This window comes from Pongo pygmaeus, chromosome 11 (assembly GCF_028885625.2).
Source record: "Pongo pygmaeus isolate AG05252 chromosome 11, NHGRI_mPonPyg2-v2.0_pri, whole genome shotgun sequence".
NCBI classification, from domain to species: domain Eukaryota; kingdom Metazoa; phylum Chordata; class Mammalia; order Primates; family Hominidae; genus Pongo; species Pongo pygmaeus.
In genome coordinates, this window is record NC_072384.2 from 64,065,646 (window position 1) to 64,087,251 (window position 21,606).

The following is a 21,606-nucleotide window of genomic DNA, read 5'->3' on the forward strand; positions in this document are numbered from 1 at the left end:
ATCAAAGATACTACTTTGAAACCAGTGTGAAGTAAAGCTGAGTAGTGTTTAAATAATCAAGGCAAACGTTTTAAATCAAGAAAATCAAAGACCAACCTTTGACATCAAGTAATAAAGTAATAAATACAACAAAGTAAACGTGTTTTAACTTACAGCTTAATATGTCAGTCATAACACATCATGGATACTTCAATTTACCTTTGATGTTCCTTTAGTAGAAAAATATAAACCAGATCTTCTTAGAAAAAAGTAAATTTTTTTCCAAGACTTCTTCCCCTGTTCTTTCGCATGTAAGAAACCATGAATTTCAGGATATGTGCTTGAACTCAGAAACATCTGAAAGAAAATTCATATATTTTCAAACTATGATTAAATCAATGATATGGTAACCTTATACTAATCATATTAAGATTTCAAATATAAACATGTAAAAATCACACAGGATCATAACATATAACATTACGGTAATTAACTATGTGTTTGTGTGTACTGCATTGCTTTGATAGTCCTTGGTATATCTCTCTCTCTTCTCTCTCTCTCTCTCTCTTTCTATCTCTCTGTGTGTGTATATATACACACACACATACACACACAGAAAATAAATCAGAGTCTTTCAAAAACCTGAGATGTTTCAAATGAAAATGAGTTCACAAAATGTACATTCTGAGTGATAGTACATAGTTATCTAACTACCAAAATTATCAGCTAATTGAATGTCCATTCAAAAAGTTGGACGTCATCTATAGCGTTAAGTCCTGATATACTTTACATCGTTTTCCATGGTTTTCCCTGAGATTACAGGTTTACCTATTAACTTCATTATGGTATAAGTAAGACCACAATCCTGACTTCAATTGTGAAGCAGGAAGTTGAGCCAAGTTCACCTCCTTGAGGCGGGTAAAGCAAACAAAACTATCTCTCCTTTGTCATCTATGGTTCTCAGTTGTGGGTGGATGTGGCAGGTCATGTTTTCCAAGGAGGACAGCAACAATGTCTTCCATCCTACATGCTCTTCTGTAATGTCATCTTGCCACTGAATCACAAAAAGGTGGAGTCTTTGTCTTTCTCCACTCCCTTGAATGCGAGCAAGCCTATCACTGCTTTGACCCATACAATATGTGGAAGCGACCCTTTGCCAGTTCTAGGTGTAGTCCCTAACTAGCCTGGTGATTTTCGTGACTTGGCCCTTGGAATCCAGCTGTCACATAAGAAATGTGACTACCCTGAGACCATCACAGGTAAGAAGTCCAATGCAACTGGAAAAGCCCTGCAGGATGAGACATGAGACAGACAGAGAGAGACAGTAAGTGGGGGAAAACAGGGGAGAGAGAGAGAGAGACACCAAGGAGTGTCAAACGACATGCAGTGAAAAAACTCTCTTAGAAGGGGACCTTCAATCCCCAACACTGAGTCAACGTGCCTCAGAGATGACCCACCCAGCTAACTCTTCCCAGATGCCTGTCCCACAAATTGTTGGCAAAATGTAAATGGATACTTTAAACCACAAAGGCTTGGAATAGTTTGTTACGTGGTAATAATTCATTGAGACAGTGGGCATGTGTTGGTCAAGAAAATGAGAATGAAAAGGAACAGCTCAACTGAGTGGTTGTGCTCAGCATCCTTAATAAGACAGTGGAAATGCATTAGTGTCTCATTAAAAAAAAAAAAGAAAATAGAAATCCCTCTGAATAAACAAATGGAAAAAATTTGAAATAAGGGAATTTATTAACTAAAATAGTGTAACACATTTTAAAAGGCTACTAAAGGAAATGCTGATAGTAGATACTTATGTTTTTTAAAGTAAATTACTAAAAGAAATTTAATTTAATGAGACACAGATATTAATTAATTGACATGCAAAACAGGCAAGTAGGTTTTTTAGTTTGAGTGCTTTCCAAGTGATTAAACCAAACCAATTAAATTTTAAAAAGAGAGTCATAGAGGTCACACTAGAAAAAGAAGAAACCTTTTAAAAAGTGGAAACATTGCCTCAGTGGAGAGAAGAGGTCAGGGGCACATGCAGGACTATCTGATTCCAAAGCCTATGATTTTTCTTGTTTTTATAATTTAACATTAAAGCAACATAACTGTGCTACAGGAAGACTTGCAAAAGGAGGTGGAATAAAAACTCCATCCCACCACTGTGTTGTAATACAGTGGTGAAGCATTCAGAGGGCTGAGATCTGAAAGTCCTGGGGCACAGCTGCTGCTGCCATTTACCTAACATTTTGACGGGGTGTCTCTGTAAAAACCCAGGAGCACAGAAGCAGCTTTTAGAAAAATCTCTGGGGACTAATCATGTTTCAAAAATATTCTGAAGCACAAAAATGAAATATAACCTATTAAAAAGCCCACAGAAAAATCCATGATAGCTCTGCCAACCTAATATTTTTAAGGTCAAACAATACTGGAAATATTAAAAGTTGTCTTCATTAAAGATCAGGGAATACTGAGTGGGTTTGGGGATGCATGGGGCTGAGCTCAAACAGCAACCATTATAAAGACATTGCTCAACATTAACCTGTAAAAAACAACTGTAGAGCTTCTGATGTAAAATCTACAAATCTATCAAAAATTAAAGAAAATAACTGAAATTATTCATTTATTGTACTGACAATGTCTTTGAAAATAACCATTTCAAGCCACTGCCAGTTTGGAAGAAATGAGTCCAATAGACACAAAAATAAGGAGATTTTTAATTAGATAACTAGTATTCTTAATTCAGCTAAGACTATTTCACAATTCTATGCAAGGATTTCCATAACAGCTATTACAAACGCTAGTGAATACATTTGCATCCTGTATCTTTTATCTCCTTTCATTTATTTGCTAAACATTTTATTACAAATAGGATTGAGGGTGTTTATTATGAAAGCTGATACTGAGTATCTATTGGTAAAATATCTGTATTTTACAAAGAATTTTGATTTTTCTAAAGACTAACATAATATTTACACACATCACAGAACAAAATTGCAAGTTTCCTTTTAAGACACACATTTTTAAATATGTAAAATCCTTTGACAATTGGCTAAAACTGGGAAGAAGAATATTGTTAAAGAGCTTTATTGATTTAGGACATTCTTTACCTGGGTGCATTTTTTTTTTAGTTTTACCTCCAGCAAAAAATATTAATAATGATTCAAAGCATAACTTTTCAAAATCTGGGCATGTATAAAAAAGGACTTAAAAGTTTTCCTTCATTATGCTACTATTTATATATGTTAATAAAAATATATTTTACCTGCAAAATCTGTGTGGGGGATATTTCACCATTGGTTTCAGTTGCAAAAGATACCATATGCTCTGGAAAAAAATACTGTCAAAAAGACACAGTTAAATTATCACAAAATTCATGCTAGAAAAGATTCAATTACGACCAATATAGTAATCAAAAGCAAAAGTTCTTTAAACTGGTGTGACTAAAATTCACCCAAAAGTGCTTTTGAAAATGCCCGTCCTTAGACTCTACTCATAGGTACCTTAATGAGAATGTCTGGAGTTGGGCGCAAAGATGAGCAAATGCCCCCAGATAATGCTGATGTGGATGGATTCAAGTATCTGGAGTTATAAAACACTGCCCTGAAGTTGACAATGTGCTTGCTCCCACATCTTATTCCCGAGTCCTGCAACCAGCCTATCAGGTCAAAAGGACTATCCATTCCATTTTACAAGGAAAAGGCTCATAGAAGTACAAAGTTTAGGGTATGCCCAAGGTCATAGCCCACAACACAGTGGAGGTCAGGACTTAAATTGGGCTGGGGAGCTAAAAGTCCAGTTCTTTCTTCCTACCATTTTTCCAAACTTTTTAATCATAAAATTCACCTAGGGCAGTTGTTTAAAATAGGAATTCCCAGGCCTCATTCCTGGAGTTTCTGATTCAGTAGGGCCAGGCAAGTCCTGGATTCTGTGTTTTTAATAAGCACTCTCCCCTCAGTAAATTTTACGATTAGACAAGTTTGGGAAAATATATTCTACTATATTTCCTCTAGGACAGGGTTTTTCAACAGCAGTTCTACTAACATTTTGGTCTAATAATTCTGTGTTGAGAGGGGCACTCCTGCAAATTATAGATGTTTAGAGCATTCCTATCCTCTGCTCACTAGCAGCCCTCCTCCCCACTGCCAGTTGTGACACCCCAAAATGTGTCCAGACATTGTCCAATCACCCCCCAGTTAAGAACCACTGCAATAGGTCCACAAAACAAATGTCCAGCCTTGTTTAAATAAAAAATAAATAAAAAACAAGCATTGAACAATATTTCTTTAAATATATCTTTTTAAATTCTTGTCTTTAATAAAGACTCACAACAAAAAAAACACTTTCTCTTCACATTTGAATGTATTTAATTTTTATTAGGACTAATTTTCTTTGCCAAAGATCATCCCATTATGTTTCTATTAATAGGTTAAGATAAAAGAGAACGTGAGAGGTCTTTCAGGGTTTGAAAATATTCTATTATGGTGTGTATCATATATTTTTCATAAAGAATCATTTCAATCCAATTATCATCCAAAACTTAGTGTAAAAATACGCTTCAGCTGCAGAGACAAAAACAATTTAAAATAATGAGCCCAGAGGCTATTCTGACTTTTCTAGATCCCTAGTCTTCATTAGAATGTGACATACATTTATTTTCTTTTAAAGAGAACTACAATGAAAGTAGTATTTACTAGATAATGCACTGGTCTTTATCTCACTTCTACTTAGTTCAAAAATTACTGCACCAAAAACAAAATAATTTGGAATAGGAAGATTCACGTCAATCTTAATTTCTGGCTAATTTATAATACTCTCAACAATCATTAGTCTGCTTTTACTTTAGAAAGCTATTTAAATTTCCTAAATTCTGTAGAAAGTGTTAAGATATAATATTTTGCTTAACACTTGTTCTTAATCTGTTTGAGAACCTATAAAAATTCATTTCCCACATCAAATGTATAATTGTTTCCTTTTCACAAAAGGCAAAACTAGGTTTCCTAATACTTTTAAATTAAATAAACCAAATTCATCTCAATTCAGACTTTACCAATATGGCTTTAAAAAGTTTTACACCTGTGTATCTGAACTTCTGTGTATAATGTTCACTCATCATTGTTAGCATAAGAAATATGGGTATAATTTCAAAGGACCAGAGTCTTCATCTACAATTTACCAAATAGGACTATTTTATTTATAGTGACTATCTTCTTCCCGTAAAATTTAACGGGTTCATTTATTTTCCGTAACTATTAAGAGGGATTTCACTTACCATTGGGTTTTTAAAGAACTCATATTTGGCATAATTTTTTCTAAAGTATAGTTTGTTTTCTTCTTCTATCCCCCAGTTGGATAGCACTTCAATCACCAGTTCGTGGTCTTCTATTGTTCTTTCTGTAAAGAATGTTTCAATGAGTATGTTGACAGATAGACAAATATATATATATACACACACACAAACACAGACACATACAAACATATAAAATGTATTATGCATCTTTGTTAAACATAGCAGATTTCAACTTAATTATGAAATAGCCAGATTGATAAAATTTGTCATCAATTTTCAATTACTAATGTTCATTTTTATACCAAAGCAGACTGTTGTCTAAAAAGAAAAAAAGTATAAAATATCATAATGTACTTTTTGTTATCTCAATTTCCTTTTATTACTGTGTAAATAATATAAGTTTGATAACATATCTGCATTAAGTATATGGGAGCTATTTTTTTCTCTGACTCATCATGGTGCCAAAATTTAAATATTTATTTCAAGGTTGAACAATTCACCTCATTAAGAGATGAAGAATTTTGACAGGTTCATGTGCATTTAAGACTGTCCAGACTAATCTGGATAGCTGAGAAAAATTAAAATAAATGCTTTAAAGGAAAATTTTAATACAAGAAGACACAGGTTTTTTTAAAGAAGCCCAATTCCTTGGGGCACGTTATACTTTCAAAGCTAATACTAAGGAAAATATATTTTGTATAAACAATGAAGATAATTAAGTGGGTGGGAAGGCACTTGGCAGAAAAGGCGCTTAAATGAAGTAAGCAAAGGCAGTTTTAAAGAGGTGACTATAACATGCGAAATTCCTAGTTTTATAAGAAACTGTGAGGATGTTGACAGTAGTATTATTCATAATAGCCCCAAACTTGAAACTACCCAGATGCCCACTGACATGAGAATGAACAAGTAAATTGTGTAAAAGCACACAGTGAAAATATACTACAACAACCCACAACAGTATTGATAAATATTGCATTTCATGAACACCATATTTAATTAAAGAATCCAGACACAGATAGTATATACTGCATGATTCTACTTATATAAGGTTCAAAACAGCAAAATTAATCTACAGTGCTAGAAAGGGTTTTGGAGATATTAAGTAAGTGGGGGCATGAAGGGAATCACTGGGGTGAGTACAACGCTGTTTCTTGATCTTGGGGTTGGTTACTCCAGTATATGTAATATCTGAGAGTTCATTGAGTTGTGCACACTTGATTTGTACACTTTTCTTAATGTATGCCATACTTCAATAAAAGGTGGAGAAAAGAAAAGAAACTGGAAATTACCAACGCGAAACAGGAAATGGAGAACAACCAAATAAGGAATATGGAAATTCTCTGCTGTTTTACTGTTTCTAGGATGTTTTTAAAAAGCATTTATGTCTCAGAAATTCAACATACAGTAGTGATTTGTGACCTACAACACCCAAACTCTTGAAAGTAATATCATTCTTAAATAGACATTTATTCATCCAAAAAAAGAAGTTCAAGTAAGAGTGTTCAATGAATATGGATGAGTTTGAGCTAAGTATATATCAACACTTGGGGTTCTATTCCTAACTCTGATTGCTCCTTTTCTATCCCATTGACTGGCTCCACTAGCTCCTTCTCCTCCTACAATCTTGGTTCAACTCTTTTCTTTCTCCCCCTATAAATTAATCCATTCTCACCTCTTCAACCATCTCATTTGTCAGGTTTTCTGAAGTGAAATCTCTGGCTATAATTGTTCTCACCCATGCTCGTGTCCTAACTACTATACTGTCCACCACCTCAAATACAGTATGTCTAAAACCAAAGTCAAAATATTACACATAAAATTACCATAGGATCAGCAATTCCACTTCCGGCTGTTTACTCAAAAGAAGTGAAAGCAGGGACTCGAACAGAAATTTGTATACCAATGTTCATAGCAGCATCATTCGCAATAGCCAAAAGGTGAAAACCTAATGTCCATGTCCATGAACAATGAATAGATAACAAATGTGGTATATGCAGTACCTACAATGGAATATTCAGCTTTAAAAAGGAATGTAATTCTGACACATGCTACAACATAGATGAACCTTGAAGTTATTATGCTAAGTGAAATAAGACAAATACAACAGAACAAATGCTGTACGATTCCACTTATACAAGGTACCTAGAATAGTCAAATTCATAGAGATAGAAAGTAGAATGGTGGCTTCCAGGGGCGGGAGGGAGTAGGGAGAATAAGGAGTTGTTGTTTAATTGATGCAGAGTTTCAGTATGAGAAAATCAAAATATTTTAGAGATTGATGGCCAGTCGTGATGGTTGCACAACAATGTGAATTCATATAATGCCACTGAACTGTACATATACAAAATTTTAAATGGTACCAAAATCTTTTTAAACTTAAAAACGAAACAAAGTCATCTACATTTTTCCCTTTCAAATGACTTTTTCTTCCTAAATTATCCTATCTCCATTACTGTCTTTTTTACCACATTCTCTCAAAAAAAGTAGAACTACAACTCACCTTTGCAACTTTCTCTACCTCTAATCCAATATCTACTCCTGAAATTCTCAGATAGCAGGGATTCTTCCTCTGAGTGTCTTTCACACAACAAACAACCCCCACACCAGGTCCCACTGTCACCATTTCAATTTAGACCTTTGCCTTTTCTTGTTCAGCCTAACTAATCTTCAAGCCTCTACTTTCTCATTCTTCTAATCCAACGTGGACACTGATAGCATAGCAAACCTCCTAAAACATGTGTATGAATGTGAACCCTGCCCAAAAAGCTTGTCTGCTTCTGCTTGTTATAGATAAGTGCATATAGTCTGGCAGTTAGTTATAACTTAGTCATTTGTTCATCCATTCAACAAATATTTGTTGAAGGTTCACAGTATGTCAAAAACTCATCTTAGGGCTAAAAATTTTGTAGTGGAGAAGACAGTAACAAAATAACTGCCCTCACGAAGCTTTCATTCTAATGGGAATACATGGATAATAAATAAAATGTGAATCATAAAAAGTAGTGGTCTTAGTCCATTTTTTTTGCTATCAAGAAATACCTGAGGTTGGGTAATCTATATAGAAAAGGGGTTTATTTGGCTCATGGCTATACAGGAAGCATGGTAGCAGCACCTGCTTCTGGTGAGGCCTCAGAAAGCTTACAATCATGCAGGAAGGTAAAGGGGGAGCAGGCGTGTCACGTGGCAAGAGACAGCAATAGACATGCCAGGCTCTTTTGAACAACCAGCTTTTGTGTGAACGAATAGAGTGAGAATTCACTCATTACCACAAGGATGGCACCAAGTCATTCACGAGAGACCTGCCCTCATGTCCCAAACACCTCCTACTAGGCCCACCTCCAACACTGGGGATCACATTTCAACATGAAATTTGGAGGGGCAAATATTTAAACCATAATAGTGGTGATAAACCTTACAGGGAAAAATACAGCAGGGAAGAGAGAGAAAGTGCTGAGGACAAAGGGGATAGGAATCCATTTCCATCAGCTTACCAAGAAGGCCTCATTGAGAAGGTAATGTTTAAACAGAGACCTAAAGGAGAAGAGGACAGGAGCCAAGCAGATAGAGAGGAGGAGCAAGAAAAAAAGCCCTTGAGGTGAGAGAAAGGCTGGTATGTTTGAAATACAGCCAGGAGGTTAGTGTGGCTAATGCTGAACAAGGAAAAGGGGTTATCCCAGGAGAAGAAGTTAAGGAAATAATGGTGATGAGATAGTGGGTTGTAGAAAGCCCTGCAGTCTATAGTAAGGGCTAGGCTTTTCCTCTGTGTTAGATGGGAAGTCATTTTGAACACAGGAATAACATGAACTAACAAGTTTCAATAGGATCACACTGTGGAGCATAAAACTGATTTTAAAAGGCTGAAAGCACAAAGACCATTTGGTAGGCTATTGGAACTAACCCCAGGACAGATGATGCAGCTTAGATTAGCATGGTAGCAGTTGATGTGGTTAAAAAAAATACACAGAATCTTGATCTATTTTGAAGGTAGGGACAACAGAATTCGCTGACAAATTGGATATGGAGTGAAAAAGAAAGTACTTGAGGAAGACATCAAGGTTCTCAGCCTTAGCACTTGGAAGGATGTGTTACCAGTAATAAGCTAGAAAAACTGCAAGACAAACTGGAGGGACATCCAGTGATCACTGAGCTACCAAGTGGGAAGTTGCATCCTTAAAAATCTGTCCTTACTTCTGTTTACTTTTCACACAAACTCAGCTGGTATTTTCAAGATTATGAAACACAGGTACACATTATTAAATGCACTATGTGCTAAGCACGGTATCTGTATTCTTTGCAACTGCAGTAGGAGACAATTTCAAGATATCAATAAAGATGCTTGCTTGTTTCCTTTGCCAACCTGTGTTTCCTTGGACCCATTACCCTTCTCTACCTCTAAGAAAACAGTATGAATTCTACCCTCATACTACACTATAAAGAAAGGAAAAAATAGCAAAGAGGCATTTTGTTGTTTTTTTGAGTGTCACAGTAGACTTTATCAATTTTTGACAAATGTAATTGTTTAGGAAGAAGCATGCCTAGCCAATCCTCCATTGTCACTTGTGGGGACCCACCCTCTGCCCTCTGAGAAAAGAGGCAGAGTTAAAGGGTTATTCAAAGAAACTGGAGGAGTGGAGACTGTGAGGGAGCTGGATGGTAACCGGATGGTGTAGGTCCCAAGTGCCCCCACTTGTAGGTCCCAAGTGCCCAGGTTGAACGACAACCACATGTCTGAGCGCAAGTTGATGTTCTTTTCCCTGCACACATTGCTTCAACTTCGTGGAAGTTCTCTCCCAAGGGACATTGCCTACCACCTCTGCTGGATCTATTTACATCCTGCACATTCTGTCTATATCAACTAAAATTGCTCTTTCATGCTCCTGCCGTTCGTTCTCTACCTTAGTTGCTTCCAATTCTCTTTTTTTTTTTTCTTTTGAGACGGAGTCTCGCTCTGTCACCCAGGCTGGAGTGCAGTGGCACGACCTTGGCTCACTGCAAGCTCCGCCTCCTGGGTTCACGCCATTCTCCTGCCTCAGCCTCCCGAGGAGCTGGGACTACAGGCGCCCGCCACTGCGCCCGGCTAATTTTTTGTATCTTTAGTAGAGACGGGGCTTCACCGTGGTCTCGATCTCTCGACCTCGTGATCCGCCCGCCTCGGCCTCCCAAAGTGCCGGGATTACAGGCGTGAGCCACCGCGCCCGGCCCCAATTCTTTTATTTTGAAAGGTATTCAATAAATATTTGCTAATTAACTGAAAGTATATCACATTTTAAGTGTAAGGGACAAAACAGTAATGGGCAAGATTTCAAATCATGTCAATCTTCAAAGTACAAATCATTTGAATTTGGACTGCATCATGAAAGAAAATAAAACAAAAAAGGTTGAAAAATCAAACTACATTTGAACAGCTATGACAAATGTGTAACTAAAGAACTAAGCAGGTTCGGTGGCTCATGCCTGTAATCCCAGCTACTCAGGAGGCTAAATATAAAAAAGAACTAGTGTAATATGTATGGTTACCAAGAAGTGGAATCTAGTCAGGGGTTTTGTTGACTACATGCAAATAAAAACCAGAATAGCAATCTTGAAAAAATAAAATAAAGGATAAAAGAATCGCAGAAAATGTCACAGAACTATACAACTGAGTATTTACATACTGCAATTCCTAGCACTAGAAAATAATCTGGTGATTTAAGAAAAATCCGTCTTTTAAAAAGCCATCACGAAATACAGTATGTGAGAAAGCCAAAGACATACATTCCATTCCTTCGAAAAAGATTTCTAGTACTATTCTATCAAACATTCAGATAACATATTAAGGAAGCTAATAAAAGTCAAGAGGATTGAATGCAGTTATACTTTTTTACCTTATATACTAGCCTGGTAATGAAGATATAATTTTCTTCTTATAGAATCTGATTTTTAGAAATTATATTACATATTCTTTTTAAATTTATATATCACCATCCCAATTTGGATGCATTGTACCTTCCCCCAACCAATCTCATTATGTTAAAGGATTAATGTTACAATAATCCAAATAACCCTGGGAGGCATAATTGAATATCAGTTAATCACATCTCACATAAAATTAACATTTCTTTTTTCAATGCAGATATCTGACTAAATACAGGCCCTAGTAGACAGAAAATTCAACAGGAAGATGCAAGATGACTAGATGGATTACTTTGAGAAGAAAATAAAAATGATGCAAAAGGAGGTGAAATGTTGCTGAAGACCAACTTTCTCTTGCCTTGGTCTAGCCAAAATACATCATTACCAAGAACTAAGAAAAGGGAAAACAAAACAAAACACTAAACCAAAAGGCCTTTAATAAACTTTCTTGGACCTTTCTCCTACCAAGCAAATTTTAACCAAGTAAGTAATCCTACTAAGTTATTTATCATTTATTTCAAATATCAAAAGGAATAATATTAATTCTACAACTAGGGGCTCTTTGCTGCAGTGTTGAAAACCCAGAATGAACTCAGGTACTTTTTGAATTACCATTTGAGAAGTGACCACAGGTAGGAATCACATGAATTCAAAATTATTATTTTAAAGACTTTATTTTTAAAACTTTATAAAATCCATCTAAAATACTATAATAAAACATGTTATTAAAACTTCACAGATACAAGTCTATTTAAAATAAAACTTTCTGACGTTATTTTTCGGGCATTGGAAAGTAAATTACAATTGTTAACTACCACTGATATGTAGGTAGAAAAATAGGAGGGAAGCCCTCTTAAATTACTTCAACATAGCAATCAAGAAGAAGGAAAAAGAAAGAAAAGCTTCAAAAGCATTTTAAAAGCTTTTTCAAAACAAAAACAAAAATTTTGTATTGCCTTAAGTTGTATTTTTTGTTTCTAATAGGTCAGTAAGGTCTTATGGTAATAAAAAGAAATATTACCAAATAATGATAACTACATGTAATTCTGTTTTCGAATTTTCAGAAACTCTTTCTTTAAAAAAAGAAAAAGAAAAGAAAAAAGAAGAAGAAAGCAAGAAGTTTCTTCTGAAACTGTTGATTTAACATCAAAGTCTTTTTAAAAACCTCAATCCTCCAAGAATGGAGAGTGCTCACCTGTGACCTTCTGCCTGGATTTCTTTGCTGAAGCTACTGCCAAGTACAGTGAGGAGCTCAAATAGAAACCTGAGTCCCTACTCTTCTCTCACTTGATAAGAGAAGAAACAAAAGTGGCTTTTACCTCTAATTCGCTCAGAAAACAATTTTTTGAATACCTTTTTTATAGGAAACTCCAGGAGACAAATGGTCCTTGTACTTCTCTATGCTTGGTAGAAACTACATACATTTTGTCAATCTTATTTTCAGATAAAAATGAACAGCCTCTGGCCAAGCAAAACAAAAACTGGAGAAGCAAAGAATAAAATGCAGCTCAATTTCTAAAAGGTTCCTTAACCTAAGAATACTACTTAATACCAGCAGGATCCCCCAGAAAATTGCCATCAGACACATTCAACTCCCCAAGTGCAATAATAGGAAAATTGTGACACTTCAGCTTGACGGCTATAAAGGCCCTGCAGTTCATTCTTCTGCGAGGGGAAATAGTCTCCAATTAACTCTGACCCAACCATCGCAACTTATATTCAGAGGCAGCCTTATTTTTCCACAAAATGCCTGCATATATATGATCTTGAGTTGACTGGGTAAATATCTGAAGAGCTTACAGACAGCTTCCATTAATTCGAAGGTTCTCACAGCATTCTTTAAGGACTCAGAGTAAATTCTATCTGAGCACAGCATGTGATTTCTTTGGCTTCTTTTCCAAGCCTATTCCTTCTATGTACTTTGTAATCCATCATTTTAATTTTTGGATATAAATGCCTTAAAGTTTAGTATGACTTAGTTCAAAACACATTCATTTGTCTTAGACCCTGGGTTACAAAGATGCATGTGTACAGAGAGCCCCAGCTCCATGGAATTACTGTCTGATTTTAATAATGTGATCACTGTTAAGATAGTTGTAGAAAATGTTACAGCAGCAAAGAAGATGTGTATTTTGTCCAACTTGGGGCTTCAGAAAGATGTCTGAGCTAAGGCTTTAAAAATCTCTTTAAAAGTTTTAAAAATTGTGTTTATTTCTTTTTTTCTGATTATTAAAATAATACATTCCATTAAAGGAAATTTTACAAATACAGATAACTTACAATCACAATACATCTTTAAACCTGTCAATCAGGAATAAGCACCTAACCTTTCAGTATATTCCTTTCTTGTCTTTTTCTCTTGCTGTATATGAGTGTATGTGTATATACTTTTTATAATATTAGAAAATGTTATATGTTTATACACTGATTTTATTCAATCATCACCACAACCTTACATTTACCCACATCAGTCTTCAAAGGAAGAATAAAAGCATGATCAAAAGCTGCATAACATTACATCCTATGGATGTACTGTAATTTATAACATTCTCCTTTTATATTGAGGTTTTACTTGTCTAGTTAATTGATATTGTAAACAATCTACTTTGAACAACCTTATATCTAAATCTTGTCCACACTGCTTGTTTCTCACACCCACCTATATAGTATGTCCTGTGGAAGCATCACCTCCTAGGACACAATTCGTCACTAACACTCTTAGTGCCTCCTGCAGCTCTCTGTTGTTTTCAGGATTTGCAATTTCCCAAGGGGTGTATGAGTACGGGTGGTGGCAGCAAGCATCCTGATCATCTCAAGGAACAGCCCTGGAGCAGCAGCAGCAGTTTGCGCCGAGCAGTCAGGCAAGTGTAAGAGGCAGGTGTGTCTCCCGGCCTGCTGTCAGATGGAAAGGGTGACTCTACTTCACAAGGCTGAGCATGGGATGCCTCCAACTGCTTTTCTCTCTCCACTTTCCCCAGACTGTGACACTAGGTTACCTATCAGTCAGCTTGGACAGCTCAGAGTTTTCATCTTTATTGCCATAAGTATTTTTAAGAAAAGGCTGGGGTTTTACTTTCCTGCCATTTTTAACTAAAATAACTAAGCCCTGGAAGATACATAGCAGTTAGCCAAGTAAAGATGGACAGGAAGGGGTTTTCTGTGACTCTTAACATCACAAACAAGAAAACTGAGTAGAAACTGTAGTATATGCAGGCATCTGCAGGCAGTTCTCTAACGTATAAACTAAAAGCAGGGAGGGGTGAGACATTAAGGCTGCAGCTATGAAGGGTAGACAGGTCACAAGATGCTACAAGACCCACAGAGGACCTTGGATCCAAATGCAAAAAGAATCAGGTCTGCATTCAGATGGATAATGTTGGTACTACCAGAGGCAGGAGGACCAGTTGTGAGGCTAACATAATGCCTGAGGGGAGAGATGCTAGGACCTGAATTCATGTAGCCGAGGCTATGAGAATATGTAGAAGAAAAAATCAGCTGAATCAGAAGCAGATTTAGTTATGGGCACTTCCTATCTTTGCTAGTTAAATAGTGCCCATTTCCGGTCTGTGTGTGCCACCACGACACCACGTCTCCTGAAAGCCCAGAGGGTCAGGGCACATGATTCTCTTTATGGAAGGAAGCACAGTGCCACATGTCCCAAAGGCTTCACAGTGATTTCTGCTGTGATGAGGGTGGTCACAACTCTGATGGCTGGTATGTTACAAACTGCACAGAAAGTCCAACTCTATGTCAGCTCCAGAAGAGGAAAAACACTTGTACTTCCTTTGTTAAAAAAGAAAAAAGAGTGAAGGAGCAGCTTCCAAGCAGGAGGCTGTGAACCATTCCCTCACTGTCACTGTGCATCGCTTCTGTCTTAAGGCAATCACGTGGGCATAGCTGCACACATTAAAATGGTTTCATTAAAAGCCTCCAGTCATTCATTTTGCTTATTAAAGCCACTCCACAATGATATTCACAATGGAAATCTCAGCTGTCCCTAGAAATGATACTAAAATACAATTAATTCCTCTTCCCGAGGAGTCTGTAGGTATGCGCTTGAGGTATTGTGTTAATTGCCACTGCTTCATACCATGGCTTCAATTAGGAATCAGAATGGGAGCAAGACAAACATGGATCCCGTTAAGTTTCAGAGGACTTGAAGCTAAAGTTTTTCCCCCACCCTACTCTTACATTGATTGTAACAGCACAGAGGATTCCATCTGGGGAACTATAGTGACATCCAGTGGCTGTGAAGCAAACCACACCAGTTGCAAAACCTGGTTTACTACATCATGAAAGGAGAAATATTTGTTGATGTGCTGACATTTTAAATTCAATGTCTATCAAACTGTGTGTACAAGTAGAACCATATAATAATATGATCCAAAATCAGGCCATTCAGAGATTCATAACAAAATCAAGATATTTAGTTGTCTTCAATGATTGACTCTGCCTATTAAAATTCTCAGCAGCCATATATTAATAATTACAGGTAGAGGATATGAAACATGGACATTGCATTCAAAGTTCCAAACATAATATTATTATACAATTCATGTTTTGTACAAATTCAAAAACAGGTAATTTTTAGCATGATTCTCTCGCTCAGCCAAAATAAATATCTGGCTCTGCTATAAAGTGAACTGGGTTGGCTCAGTTCAATCTCAGTAATTTCATTACCACCTGGGATAGGAACGTTTATACGAAAGTTTTCTTGGTGGTTCGCAATTTAAATTATAGCATTCCTGAGAGAGATGTAGAGTGAGACAGAGGCAAACCGACCGCAGAATCTCAGGAACATTTGCTTGAAATATTGTGGTGGGAAGAAACCAACTTGCTTCAGTGGAAAATGCAGATTACAGAACCTGATGGAATCTAGATCTTTGTATTCCTGCATGTAAATGGATATTAAAATACATACTCTATGCACACCAATAGTAGCTGCCACACATATGCATTTATATTAAAAATACTAATAATGGTCGGGCATGGTGGCTCACACCTGTAATCCCAGCACTTTGGGAGGCCAAGGCAGATGGATCACTTGAGGTCAGTAGTTCAAGACCAGCCTAGCCAACATAGTGAAACCCCATCTCTATGAAAAATACAAAAATTAGCCAGGCATGAGGGTGCACGCCTGAAATCCCAGCTACTCAGGAGTCTGAGGCGCAAGAATCACTTGAAGCTGGGAGGCGGAGGAGGCAGTGAGCCAATATCAAACACTGCACTCCACCGTGGGCGACAGAGGGAGACTCCATCTCAAAAAAAAAAAAAAAAAAAATACTAATAAGATTGAAGTTTCCTTTGCCACAGAAAACGTAACTCTGAAATTAGACTTCAGGTTCAGGAACGTACCACATTTTGAATATTAAGTAATCCCCCTTCTGCTTTTAGTAGTTTGTGATATGGTTTAGACAGATGAGAAGCAACGATAGTAGCATATGTATTCACAACTCGGAATGTCTCTGAAACTGGCCTAAGCTTATCTTGGTCACTAAAAGTGAGCAAAGTGCAGAAAACCCTCAACTCTCATCTATCCTATAAGTCAAAATATCCTTGCCTATGAGGCCTCAGGATCTCACAAACACTAAATCTCATAAACACACAGACCACATGTGAAGATGGTATAATGGGGGCATGCACAGCTAGTAGAAATGACAGATAGGTGGGGATCATTCCAGGTAGCCACAGGTAGTCTGATGGAAAAGCAAAATAAAAGGTCAAACCTTGCATTCTGGCCTCCTTAGTAGTATGCTTTTAAAACTAAATCACATCATATTCTTCTCTGACTCAAAGACCTCCCCTTGCTTTTTCTCTCACTCGGTGTAAATGCCAGGCTCACTTCCTGGTCTATGAAACCCTACACGATCTGGTCCTGGGGCAACTCTGTGATGTCCTCTCCCATTACCTTCCACCTTACTGACTCCACTCCAGGTGCAATGGCCCCTAGGCTGCTTCCTGAACACAAGCACACTGCCACGTCCAGGCCTTTCCACTTGCTGTTCCCTCTGTCCAGAACAATCTTCCATTTAATTGCACAGCCTGCCTGCTATGTGCTTCATTTCTCCACTCAAACATCACTCCGTCAGGGAGGCTTTCCCTGATGCCTCTTTAAAGTGCATCTCCCAGCCGGGTGCAGTGGCTCACACCTGTAATCCCAGCACTTTGGGAGGCCGAGGCGGGTGGATCACGAGGTCAGGAGTTCAAGACCAGCCTGGCCAAGATGGTGAAACCCTGTCTCTACTAAAAATACAAAAAATAGCTGGGTGTCGTGTCAGGCTCCTGTAATCTCAGCTACTTGGGAGGCTGAGGCAGGAGAATCACTTGAACCCAGAGGGTGGAGGTTGCAGTGAGCTGAGATTGCACCACTGCACTCCAGCCTGGGGAACAGAGTGAGACTCGTTCTCAACATAAATAAATTAAAAATAAAGCACATCTCCCTTCTGCTCTAGCACTCACTCTCCCTCTTTCCTCCTGCCTTCCCTCCCCAGAGCTTATCATCCCCTATGGGAATAACAAATATTAGGCCCTGTTTCCTGTCTCTCTCCCAATGAAAACGCAAACTCACAAGGGCAATACTTTTTGTCTGTTTTGCTCATACTGCATCCCCAGAATCTACAACAAAATATAGGCTTGGTACAAAATTGTCAATAAATATTTGCTAAACTGTTTGGGTAACGCAGCCAGAGAAGGCAAGAGGAGTTACTGATTTTTGTGGCATCTGTAAAATGACAAGTAAAAAACTACAAATACTCAAGATATATTTTAAGGGCACAAAAGAAAAAAAAAAAAAAGGTAGTCTATAAGAGTTAATACATATAGCAACTATGTTAAAGTAGAGAAACTGATTAAAGAGTTTTAAAAAATGTTAACAGTTATCTCAGTGTTGAAATTATGAATAATTTTGTTTACTTCATGATTTTTTGAGGTATTTACAATGAGATAGATTATTTTTGTATTTAGAATATCTTTTAAAATAATAGGCCAGGCGTGGTGGCTCTCACCTGTAATCCCAGCACTTTGGGAGGCCGAGGTGGGGGTGGTTTACCTTAGGTCAGGAGTTCGAGACCAGCCTAGCCAACATGGTGAAACCCTGACTCTAGTTTGAAAAATACAAAAATTTGCCAGGCGTGGTGGCGGGTGCCTGTAATCTCAGCTACTTGGGAGGCTGAGGCAGGAGAATCACTTGAACTTGGGAGGCGAAGGGTGCAGTGAGCCAAGATTGCGCCATTGCACTCCAGCCTGGGTGTCAAGAGTGAAACTGCGTCTCAAAAAAATAATAATAATAAAAATAATAATAATAATAATAATAACAGAGGCTGAGGCTGGAGGATTGTTTGAGTCCAGGAATCTGAGGCTGCAGTGAGCCATGACTCCACCACTGCACTCCACCTCAGGCAAAAGAGATCCTGTCTCTAAAAAAATAAATAAATAATTTAAATTTAAATAAATAGATACTATGCCCTTCCTTTTACAATTCTATTGATTTATTTTTTATAATTTCAACTTTTATTTAAATTCAAGAAATACATATATACATATGCAAGTTTTTAACATGGGTATACTGTGTGATGCTGAGGTCTGGATACAATCGCACCCGTCACCCAGAAAGTGAGCACAGTACTCGACAGTTAGTTTTTCAACCCTTCCTCCCACCTCTTCCTCTTCTAGTAGCCCCCATGTCTATTGTTGCCATCTCTGTGTCCATGAGTATCCAATGTTTAGCTCCCACTTAATACGGAACCCAAAAAGAGACCAAGTAGTCAAAGTAATCCTGAGCAAAGGAACAAAGCTGGAGGGGTCACATTACCCCACTTCAAACCATATTATAATTCTACAGTAATCAAAACAGCATGATACTTGTACAAAAACAGACATATTGACCAATGGAACAGAACAGAGAACCCAGAAATAAAGCCATACTCCTACAGCCATGTGATCTTTGACAAAGTTGACAAAAATAATCAATGAGTAGGGGACTCCCTATTCAATAAATGGTATTGGGAAAACTGGCTAGCCAAATACAGAAGAATGAAAGTGGACCCCTACCTTGCACCACATACAAAAATTAACTCAAGACGGATTAAAGATTTAAACGATTAAAACCTAGGAAACACCATTCTGGACATCAGCCTTGAGGAAGAATTTATGACTATGTCCTCAAAAGTAATTGCAACAAAAACAAAAATAGACAAGTGCAACCTAATTAAACTAAAGAGCTTCTGCACAGCAAAGGAAACTATCAACAGATTAAACAGACAACCTACAGGATGGGAGAAAATATTTGCAAACTATGCATCCAACAAAGGTCTAATATCTAGAATCTATAAGGAACCTAATTCAACAAACAAAAAACAACCCCATTATAAAATGGTGAAGGACATGAATCAACACTTCTTGAAAGAAGACATACAAGTAGCCAACAAACATGAAAAATTCCTCCACATCACTAATCATCAAAGGAATGCAAATCAAAACCACAATGAGATACCATCTCCCACCCGTCAGAATGGCTATTATCAAAAAGTAAAAAAAATAGCAGATATTGGCAAGGCTGCAGAGAAAAGGGAATGCTTATACACTGCTGGTGGAATGTAAATTAGTTCAGCCACTGTGGAAAGCAGTTTGGAGATTTCTCAAAAAATTTAAAAAAGAACTATCGTCCAACCCAGCAATCCCATTACTGGGCATATATTCAAAATAAATAAAAAGACACCTGCGCTCGTATGTTCATTGCAGCACTATTCACAATAACAAAGACACAGAATCACTAACAGTGGACTGGATAAAGAAAATGCAGTACATATAGGCCAGGCATGGTGGCTCACACCTGTAATCCCAGCACCTTGGGAGGTCAAAGCAGGTGCATCACCTGACCTCAGGAGTTGAAGACAAGCCTAGCCAACATGGTGAAACCCCATCTCTACTAAAAATAAAATTTAAAAAAAATAGCTGGGTGTGGTGCCATGTGCCTGTAATCCCAGCTACTCTGAAGGCTGATGCACAAGAATAGCTTGAACCCAGGAGACGGAGGTTGCAGTGAGCTAAGATTGCACCACTGCACTCCAGCCTGGGCGACAGAGCGAGACTCTGTCTGAGAAAAGAAAAAAAAAAAAAAAAAAGTCATACATATAAATCATGGAATACTATGAAGCCATAAAAAAAAAGAATGAAATCATGTCCTGAATAAAAAGAAATAAAGCCACACTCCTACAGCCATCATGGATGCTGGACTCCCTATTCAATAAGGGCATTATCCTAAGTAAGTTAACACAGGAACAGAAAACCAAATAGAATTTTATTTATTGAAAATTCATCATTTTGGACAAAAAGAGTGCAAGAATGTTTCTTAAACAATATGCAGAGCCCACTAGCTGATCACTAAAGTTCTGGAAAATAGTTCATCCTTTGGTTCTTTACATCAGTAGCAGTCACAGAAGACTTGCAGTAAAGATGTCAGTGGTTTATTCTGTTAACAAAGAGCATCTGTAGCTGCATATCACATTTAAGGAGAAAAAAACCACTGTAGTTCTTTCCATTCATTTAAATATGCAAATTAAATTGAACATTTTACTTCCCACCACTATTAGACTGAATAGATATTGCAAGATTATAATAAACTATGCAAAAAGGCAAAACTAAAACAAAAAACATTTTAAAGACAAATCTGTTAATATTTTGTGCTGAGGAAGATGACAGTACCTCAATAGTGATTACTCTCCTGTTACATCGGTAAAGAACTGGAAGCTATTAAATCTAATACACATTAGTATTGGGGTAGAATTAATGTTTTCAATTGTTCTGTTTCAACATATAATCTGAGTGAAAACCCAAAGGAAAAAAAAACACAGGAAGGCTCTGGAAATAAAATTCTTTCTCATGAGCTTTGGTCTAATGCATGGTTGATGAAGTCATGAGAATGTGCTTATATCTTTGATTTTATTTCAGCAGTTTCCAGAAAATACAGTAATAAAGAAATAAACTTCTATTACTACTTGATGCCTAAAAGTTTAAATTTAGTATGTGGATCAAATAAATTCCCAGTGTTCCACTTTAAGCTTTTGCATTAAAAGACCTATGCATTTTATTCCTTAATACAAATAATTTGCAGTGTTCTCAGGGAAAAATACTTCTTGATTTACAGAGCAGATTTTTATTACTGAACTGCAAAGCTATTTGTTAGAGATAAATGGTAGTGACTATAACAAAAAAAATTTAAGTCCTCCCGAACGAAAAATTTAAGAATATAAAATACTGTAATAATATATTATGCTAATTAGGAGCTAAATGAAATAGCTTGGAATAGGGCAGATATCTATTGAGAATTAACACCATACTTCTAGGAGATTAATTATCGTAAATAGAAGTTAAACTAGTCACAGGTGGCAAAAAGAAAGTATATGTTGAGCCTTTTCTGTCCTAGAAGATGAGGCAACAAGTTATAT

General features: G+C 37.0%; 1 protein-coding gene across 2 annotated transcripts in view; it reads right to left on the minus strand.

Annotated features, from left to right (window-relative positions):
- The window catches only part of GRB14 (growth factor receptor bound protein 14), a 128,448-nt gene that overhangs the window by 30,434 nt on the left and 76,408 nt on the right, over positions 1-21,606 (minus strand). For both annotated transcript variants that reach the window (XM_054478739.1, XM_054478740.2), the window contains 3 exons: positions 5,252-5,373; positions 3,245-3,319; positions 199-336 (listed from right to left, as the gene is read on the minus strand). In XM_054478739.1, the coding sequence (XP_054334714.1) occupies positions 199-336; positions 3,245-3,319; positions 5,252-5,373 (335 nt within the window). The remainder of the gene's footprint in view (positions 1-198; positions 337-3,244; positions 3,320-5,251; positions 5,374-21,606) is intronic.